General features: G+C 41.8%; 1 protein-coding gene across 1 annotated transcript in view; it reads left to right on the top strand.

Annotated features, from left to right (window-relative positions):
- lhfpl4a (LHFPL tetraspan subfamily member 4a) overlaps window positions 1-9,159 on the top strand; it is a 142,518-nt gene extending 133,359 nt beyond the window's left edge. The window contains exon 2 of the mRNA XM_060835838.1: window positions 8,780-9,159. Within this exon, the coding sequence (XP_060691821.1) occupies window positions 8,780-9,159 (380 nt within the window). The remainder of the gene's footprint in view (window positions 1-8,779) is intronic.
- Window positions 9,160-9,867: the final 708 nt, after the last annotated feature.

A 9,867-nucleotide genomic window follows, 5' to 3' on the forward strand; every position in this document is an offset into this window, starting at 1 on the left:
GGCTTGGCAAGATGGATCAATGGCTAGCACTGCTGCTTCACAGCGCTGGGGTCTGGGTTTGATTCCAACCTCGGGTAACTGTCTGTGAAGGTTTTTCCAGGTGCTCTTGTTTCCTCTCACAGTCTAACAATGTGCAGGTTAGGTGGATCGGCTGTGCTAAATTGCTCATAGTGTCCAGGGATGTGAAAGCTAGGGAGGTGAACCATGGAAAATTCAGGGCTATGGACGTAGAATGGGGAGTTGGGTCTGGATTGAATGCTACATGGAGGGCTGGTATGGACTCAATAAGCTGAATGGTCTCTTTCTGCACTGTAGTGATTTTATGATTCTATGAATATATGTCCCTTAATCAATATCGTATATACCAGGTTAGCTGGTCATTATCAAATTGCTACTTGCGTCGTTTGTTGAGGGCAATTTGATTGCTTGTTTCCTACTTTAAAGTACTTTATTAGCTGTAAAGTGCATTGAGATGTCTGGTAATCATGAACAGCACTATATAAATACAAGTCTATCTTTCACATTTTACTCCTCATAGACTTTTACATTTTGAAGTTGTATCTGAGTGCTTTGGAACATTTTTGGGCTATGACATTTCATATATATACTTATTTCCATCTTTAATGTAACTTTTGCTGTTGAACATATCTACAAATCCTCCTCAGAAAGGACTAAAATTATCCTTTCCAGCTTTCTGATTGCAATATGCTTATACCATTTCATTGTGTTTTAGATCCAAGATCCAATTCAAATTCGGGTAAAAAAGATTTCTTTTAAGAATCATGGCTGTGAACTGTAATGTTTTGCAGGACACAGATGGGATGTAGCTTTATCTCAGTCTGTCACAGTGTTATAAATGCTTTCAAAAAGAATGTGTTTCAATATTACTACATGCCATCCAATCCTTCTCTCTTGGAACTGACAGTATGACGTTAGCTGTCAGAATACTTGCTATGAATTCTGAAAGCATTTAAATAAGATATATGGTCCATTGCACATTCTATTTGTTACAATCCAATATAGGGGAAGTGAAGCCAGAGATAAAATACCTTTCATTGAGCTACTTATAACTTAGCCACAAAATAATTTTAATTTATAGTTTTTTTTAGTAAATGTTAGGTTAGTTCATTATTATCATCAACACGTTTCTTTTGGTATGCTATAAAGGCATAGCACTGCAATCAACATAAAAGTCAGACAAAATCCTTTAAAGGCCAATCTGTTTCCCCTGCTCCTTAAATCTGTGATGGATGTTCCTAAGCTGCTGGAACACCCTTTGCAGATGATGTTTGGCAGGTGCCTGTGGTCCCTGTTCAACTAAGCCATATGTTCAGGATTGTCAGCATTCTGTTCCATAACTGGGTTACAATCTAAGTTGGTGAATCTTGCAATTACATAAAATGTGAACACCAAAGATCCTAAATTTGGTGTTACTTGTCACAGTTATAAGGAGGTTAGTGTGACAGTTTGCTAATCTAAAGACTAAAAGGGGCAGGATCACTATTATTAACCATCACCGTAATTGCATCTGCAGACCTCACTTTCCTAGAGATCAACCCACACACACCCATTCCCCCTCTATTCTACATTACCCAGGACTCATGCACCTAATCTACACATCCCTGAGCACTACGGACAATTTATCATGGCCAATTCACCTAACCTGCACATCTTTGCATTGTGGGAGGGAACCCACACAGAGAATGTGCAAACCCCACGCAGCCAGTCACCCAAGCCAGGAATTGAACCCAGGTCCCTGGTGCTGTGATGCAACAGGGCTAACCACTGAGCCACCGTACCACACATGGTAATGCTGGAGATGTCAATTATTGAATGTATTATTAAATCAAAGACAGACTTTAAGTACAAGTAAAACATCCCATGGCATGATTTGAAGAAGACCACAGGAGTTCTCCCAATTTCCTCACCAATGTTTATCCCTCAACCAATGCTGACAAGACATCTGACCATTTCTCTTATTGTGAATGACTTGCATGGATTTGCTGCTGTAACTCTTGCACTACATGAGTGGTGAAGTTAAAGTTGTAAAGTGTTTCAGAGCATGTGAAGTTTTCCTTTTACTACAGAATAGATATCATCAATTATATTAATGTCTTGTGGAACAATCTATATTCCTGGTGGCTTGTGCACAAAACTAATATCTAACAGCCCTGACCTTTCTGAAATGGTGCTTTATAAAGCAATGGGTAGAAATACAGGGTAAGGAAAAAGCTATGATGGACAATTGCAATAGGAGAGGGGAAACTAAACAGAAATATATAAGTTCAAACAAATTCAGATAAGAGTGGAAATTTTCAGTAATCTCATAAGTCCTATAACTCCTTTGTTTTAAACTCATGGGATATGGGTGTTGCTGGCTGACCAGCATTTATTGCCTGTCTCTGGTTGCCTTTGACAAGGTGGTGGTGAGCTGCCTTCCTGGACCACTGCAGTCCATGTGCTGAAAGTTAACCCACAATGCCACCGTGGGGTAGCATTGAGGCTCAGTAGTTAGCACTGCTGCCTCTCAATGTCAGGGACCCCTGGGTTCGAATCCCACTTTGGTGACTGTGTGGAGTTTGTACATTCTTCCCCGTGTCTGCATGGGCTTCCTCTAGGTGCTCTGGTTTCCTCCTGCAATCTAAAGATGTACAGGTTAGATGACTTGGCCATGCTAAATTGCCCGTAGTGTTCATGGATGTGTAGGCTGGTGCATTAGTTGGGGTAAATGTAGGGGAATGGGTCTGGGTGGGTTATTCTTTGGAGGGTCCATGTAGATTTGTGGACCAAATGGCCTGTTTCCATCCTGTAGTGATTCTATGATCTTGACCCAGTAACAGTGAAGGAATGGTGGTATATTTCCAAGGTGGGATGGTGAGTGTCTTGGTGATATTGATGGTGTTCCCATATATCTGCTTTTCTTGTCCTTCCAGATGGAATTGTTCGTGCATTTGGAAGACACTGTCTAAGGGTCTTTGGTGAATGCTCCTGAATGTTGGTTGTGTAGGGAGTGGATGCTAGTGAATGTAGTGACAATCAAGCCAGCTACTTTGTCCTGGATGGTGTCCAGGCAAGTGGGAAGTATTCCATCACACTCTTGACTTGTGCTTTGTAGATTGTGGACAGGCTTTGGAGAGTCAGGAGGTAAGTTATTCCTAGCCTCTGGCCTACTTTTGTAGCCACTGTCTTTATGTAGTGAGTCAAGTTGTGTTTCTGGTCAATGGTAAGCCCCCAGGAAGCTGAGAATATGGAAATGAAGTGAATGTAACACAATTGAATGTAATGGGGCAGTGTTTAGATTGTCTCTTATTGAAGATAGTCATTGCCGGGCATTTGTGTGTTGTGAATGCCATAAATGGTGCAGAACATTGTGCAATCATTGGCGAACATCCCCATTTCTGACTTTATGATGGAGGGAAAGTCATTGATGAAGCAGTTAAAGAAACTTTGGCCTAGGACACAAAACTGAGGAACTCCTGCATAGATGCCTTGGAGCTGAGATAACTGACCTCCAACAACCATTACCATCTTCCTATGTGCCAGGTATGACTCCAACCAGCATAGAGTTTGTCCCAATACCCATTGATTCCAGTTTTTCTAAGGCTCCTTGATGCTGCACTCAGTCAAATGCAGCCTTAATACCAGTAGGAGAGAACATTGTCAAGCCTGTATGATTCTCTCAATTTTGATACAAGCTCCCAGATGTTAATAAGGAGGACTATGCAGCGTCAACAAGGCTGTTTCTGCCAATATCTTTTCCAGTGCCTAGGTTGATGCCAGCTGGTCCATCTTGTTTCATTTCTTCATTGAGATTTTATAGCAACTGTTACAACTAAGTGGCTTTCTGGGCCATTTCAGAGGGCAATTAAGAGACAACCACATTGCAGCGGGTCACATGCAGGCCAGACCAGGTGAGGAAGATAGATTTCCTTTCTTGAAGTAGGATGGGTTCCTCCAACAATCAACAATGTGTTTCATAGCTATTCCAGATTCTTTTGGAATTCATCTGTCATGGTAGGGTTCAAGGACAGGCCCCCAGAACATTAGGCTTACTAATCTAGCATTAATACCACACGGCCATCACTTCCTCCCTCATCACTAATCCTTCAGTTCTAATCTCAGGCACCCCAATTTTCATCTCTGCCTGGTGGAAGGCATGCCTTCAGCTGTAAAGCCTAAGTTCAGGAATTCTCCCCCTAACCCCCACCCACCCCCCCCCACCCCCCCACTTTCCTTCTTTAAGACAGTCCTTGAAACCATTTCAGTTTGAGAAACCTTTTGGTCACCTGTTCTAGTGTCACCTTATTGGATTCAGTGTCACAATTTGGAACGCTTTACAGTAAAGGTTTTGCTTCACTACATATACTACATATATGATATAAATGCAAATTATTGTTGGTAAACAGGAATTTGATAGTGTAAATTTGAATATTGTTGAAAAGAGAGAAATGACACTGAGGTTTTTAGTCTTGCCACTCATCAGGACAGATGCAAGAATGCTAAATTTAAAATTATCTCAACCAAATATACATCAGGAGAAAAGGGTACTGATTGGTTGGCAAGTCGACTCTGACTGGCCAAGACCTTGCCCTATTGAAAGAAATGAGAAGCTCTCCAATCTCCTTGATTTATTTTTAAAAATAACACAAAACTTAAATATATTTCATCTGCTTTATCCTTTTTGTTTTGTAATACCAATTGTTGTGATCATTTGAAATTTGGCACTCTTGCATTTGTCCTGATGAGTGCAAGAGGAAAAGCTTCAAGATGGGTGAGGTGATGATCGAGTAATATTATCAGTAGACTATTAATCTAGTAACCTAGGTAGTGTTCTGGAGACTTGGGTTCAAGTGCCGGGCGGACGGTGGAATTTGAATTTAGTGAAAATCTGGAATGAAGAGTTTAACAATCCATGAGATGATTGTTGGAGGATGAAGCTATTTGGTTCAGTAATGTCTTTAGGCAACTGCCATCCTTATCTGGTATAGTTGGCTCATAATTGCCCTCTGCCAAATAGGGATGGACAATCCTACAAATGAAACAAAAAAAGGTCTCTCTTTTCGCAACATTCAACTTCAAGTTATCTGTAATGCCGTACAGAGAGGCTGCCGCATTTCTGGAGATGCTGTCATTCAGGTGAAATGATAAAATCGAGGTTCATCTTTTTGTTCAGGCTGGTATGAAATAATTCATGGCCCTAAGGCCTGTTTGCAGAGGGTGGGGAGGTTGATTTCACGGGAGTCCTGGCTCATATTTATTTACCTCTAAACCTTATGGGCACTATCCATGATTAGATTATTAACAGTGTGGAAATAGGCCCTTCAGCCCAACAAATCCACACCAACTCTCTGAAGAGCAACCCACCCAGACCCATTCCCCTACACCTAACACTACAGGCAATTTAGCACGGCCAATTCACCCAACCTGCACATTTTTGGACTGTGGGAGGAAACCAGAGCAAACCCAAGCAGACACAGGGAGAATGTGCAAACTCCACACAGACTGCTGCCTGAGGCAGGAATTGAACCCAGGTTTCTGGGGTTGCGAGACAGCAATGCTAACCACTGTGCCACTGTGCTGCCCACTATGGGAGTTTGCTATGTGCATATTTGCTGCTGTCTTATCTGTATAGCTACTGTGACTACAATTCAAGAGTACTTCATTTCTTAAAGCACTTTAAGATATCAGGAGGTCATGAAAAGTGGCATGTAAATATAAGGCCTTTTTTTTAAGGACTAATGATCATCCATACAACAGGATTATAATATATTAGACATGGAAGCACAATACAATTTCAAAGCAGGAAGGTAGTGAAGATGCTCAAATCTACATCCAGCACTAAACAGGGAATGGACAGGAAAAGAAAATGAGTGGTTCAGTGAGAAGAGGCCACAGTGTGTGAAGTGTTTTGTGACAAGATGTGGAGATGCTATTACACACTTCTGGATCAGGTGGGACTTGAACTCCTGGTGAATCAGGGTGAAATCAGGACTATGAATAAAAGTGTTGGTGTATCCAGGTCCTGCCAAAGAAACTCGTGGCAGTCAGTAGCATGAGTGTTTGAAATCGAGAGTGTGTGAATCAGCCTGTGAATAAATGACTATACTAAGGATTCCATAATTTAGTGAGAACAGATTGGAGCTGGCAAGAGTTTCCCAAACATCGTCTGTGTGTGTCTGTCTTCTGCTCCTGTTGCTCCTTACAGTCAGTGTTAAACTGCATGGAGGCTGGCAGCAGACATAAGCACACCAGGTAAGGGTTGCAGTGCCGAAGTCTGACGCTGGCATGTTATAATAAATCACTCATTCAGCCCCACAGAAAACCTCAGGCCACACCTTTACCCCACACACTTTCCTCCCCATCTCCTCAACAACAACTTCCCCCAGATCCGCCCCCTAGCCCCTCAGTTTTAAAGGCTGGGTAGCCATTACCCACTGACTGAATGGCAGTTTTGGTGTATATGTCACCAAGCCACATGCTGAATCCCAGCAGTTAGAATCCACCACAATACTTATTCTTAAATATTCATTCATGGAGCATGGACATCACTGGCGAGGCCAGCATTTATTACCCATCCCTAATTGCCCAGAGGGCAGTTAAGAATCAACCACATAGCTGTGTGTCTGGAGTCACGTGGAGGCCAAACCAGCTAAGGATGGCAGATTTCTGTCCATAAAGGACATTAATGAACCAGATGGAAGCTGGAAGATCACAGCAAGCCAGGTTGCATCAGGAGGTGCAGAAGTCAATGTTTCAGGTATTAACCCTTCTTCAGTCCTGAAGGTGACTGGCTTGCTGTACTCTTCCAACCTCCTGTTTGTCCATTTGGGATTCTGACATCAGTGTCTTTTTTTGTCTCTAAGTGAGCCAGTTGGGGTTTTTTCCCCCACAACCAACAATAGTTTCATGGTCATCATCAGGCTTTTAATCCCAGAATTTTTCAATTGCATAGAAATTCCACCATCTAACATGTCTTGAGACTAACAGTCCAGTGTAATACCACTGAGCCATCAACAACCCCCACCCCAACTCCTTCCAAAATATCGGTGCATGTCGTAATAAGTGTTGCCAAAGAAAGCCCAGACTCTGGAAGGAAGGCAAGGCTCAGTTGACTGGATGGTCAATTGGATTAGATTGGTGCCAACAGCAAAAGGTACCATCCCAGGTGTGATTTTGCAATGTGTCTCCTTGCCCTGCCTGTGGTGCTTTGGGTCAGACATGCATTGTAAATGGTAGACACATTTTAGGGATTCTGAACATGAGTAGCTTGGTACAAAGCTTCCAGCCTCTGGCCTGTCCATGCAACCACAGTGCTCAGAGCAGAAATCCAATTAAGTTTCTATCAATGATATCCCTCAAGGTGTCGTTGGGGGCACATTTTATAACAGTATTGCCACTGAACCTTAAAGCGAGATAATTAAATACAGTCTTGTTGAAGATGGTCATGGCCTGACACAAATGATACTTGATACTTATCAGCCCAAGCCTAAACATTGGCCAGTTCTTGCAGCATACAGAAATGGGTGATCTCAGTATCCTCTTGAAACTTACAGTTCAGGCTCAACAACAAGAATAGAACTTACAGCAAATTTTTTAGACAGTGAGGGTTTCAATGGTCTCTCACCAGTTGTCAGTAGGAGTATTGATCATCCCTCACTATAAGCACCAACATAGAAACATAAAAAAGAGAGGCAGGAGTAGGCCATACAGCTCTTCAAGCCTGCTCCACGATTCAATATGACCATAGCTGATCATCCAACTCAGTGTCCTGTTCTCACCTTCTCTCCATCCTCTTTCATCTTTTTTACCCTTAGAGCCACATCTACTTCCTTCAAAGAAACAGTCAATGTTTTGCCCTCAACAGCTTTCTGTGTCAGACAATTTCACAGACTCAACACTCTTTAGGTGAAAAAATCTTTCCTCATCTCAGTCCCAAATGGTGTACCCATTCTCCTGAGAATGTCACCACCCGGTTCTAGATTCTTAGGTTTTGCATTCATTTGAAGCCTTGCCTGAAGGATGTAGAATATGTTCACTAGATTTTCAGCTGCCTATAACCCATCTTTCAGGTAGAAAACAGATCCTGAGAAGTTGTAAGTCTCCTGTTTAGGATATGCAGAACCATTTCTAACTCACATGAGCAGATGATTAGGCCTTACTTACTCATAAAAAGTAGTGTTCCCCACTATGTAGGCGTTGTTGGCAAGAAATGGACGTGTCTCTGTATGCGTGCACATGTGTGTGACTGTCTGTGAGTATGTATGGTCAGTGGGAGGCTGCGAATACTGAGAGATGATCATAGCCAGAACGCAGTGCCAAGGAGGGTGTTTTATGACAGCTAGAACACTGAATCTAATTACCAATCATCTAGATAGAAGATAGTAAGCTGGTATCCCAGCAAAATAAGCCGAAGGACCTTCTTCATCGAAATTATTCTCTGATATGCCTGAAAAACAAAGCAGCCTGTCACTTCTTAGGTTAATAGCAAACAATCTTGTTTCTAGAGAACTATTGACATTCACTTACTTTGATTAATATTTCTACTATATTAATTAATAGTTTCTGAAAAGCTCACGTGAACAATTTTCTTATCATTTGAGAATTAGCAACCCAGCCACTTTAAGGAATTCCTTTCAGAAGTTTTGTGGAAGGTTAAAGTGCCAGAGATGCTTACCCTATATTGGTTTTATTAATAATAGAGAAGACTATATGTTATAAGATTCTCTTTCAATATCTTTGCCTGACTTCATTTTTTCCTTTCCTCCACCCTTCCCCTTAGCTGTTTGTCTTGTGTTGGGCTGCATGATATTTCCTGATGGATGGGACTCGGAAGCTGTGAGAAAGATGTGCGGAAATAAAACAGGGAAATACACACTGGGAAACTGTTCTGTGCGCTGGGCCTATATCCTGGCTATCATCGGCATCCTGGATGCATTAATCCTCTCCTTCCTGGCATTCGTACTTGGGAACCGACAAAATGAACTCCTTCAGGAAGACCTAAAAGTTGAGAACAAAGGTGGGTTTGAATTTTCTGTGGCTAAGTTATTAAAGATTGGCTGTTTAGAAATCAGCCAGACAGCTTGTTTTACAACAATGCCCAGTGTATGCATGTGGGGACCAAACAACAGACAGCCTTCCGAGCTAGCATCTTCCCTGTAAATATATATTATAGAGCAGATAGATTTGTTCTAAAACCAATTCTGGGTTAATTGCTTAATAAACTTGCACTGATAAAGTCACAACTGTTCATTATCTTGTGTGAATGTCATCGTGTATTATACATGGAAAGCACCCAACAGCAGACCTTCCAAGTTAATGTGAGTGCAAAAACTGAGCCAGGTGCAGAAGAAGCAAGGTGCTGCCAAATTCTGTTTTGTCACAGTTCCCTTCATTCACTCAGTTTGATACAAAGTGTGCCAGCGAGCTAAATAATGAGGTAAGTGTGTATTATTGTTAAAACTGTGAGTGTCTGTACAGGAACTGGGCTGTCACCTTTACAGTGAATGTGAGTTGGAAGGTCTGCAGCAACAACAACCATACACAATGGTAGCCACTATAGCCCTAGAAATGAACTAAACATGCATGCTTCCTGATACTAAACGTCTCATACAATGAACATATAGCGGGGAGTAATTTTCAGGCTGCTGTCTAATTTCAGCTCCAATAAAAACTTAGACTGCTCAAGTTGCTTCTCTGATTCGTGACCCAATCTCGAGCCATGAATTGCTTGGCTTCATATTACCCAAAAACATTCAAACTACCTCTCAAACAAAACTTGGCTCTAGTAAGCAAGACTCGATATTTTACCATCTAAACCCTTTTGTTGATTAAAGCCTGAACTTCACTCCTGAACACCCTTTTTTTTAA

This window comes from Hemiscyllium ocellatum, chromosome 14 (assembly GCF_020745735.1).
Source record: "Hemiscyllium ocellatum isolate sHemOce1 chromosome 14, sHemOce1.pat.X.cur, whole genome shotgun sequence".
In the NCBI taxonomy this organism is placed as follows: Eukaryota; Metazoa; Chordata; class Chondrichthyes; order Orectolobiformes; family Hemiscylliidae; genus Hemiscyllium; species Hemiscyllium ocellatum.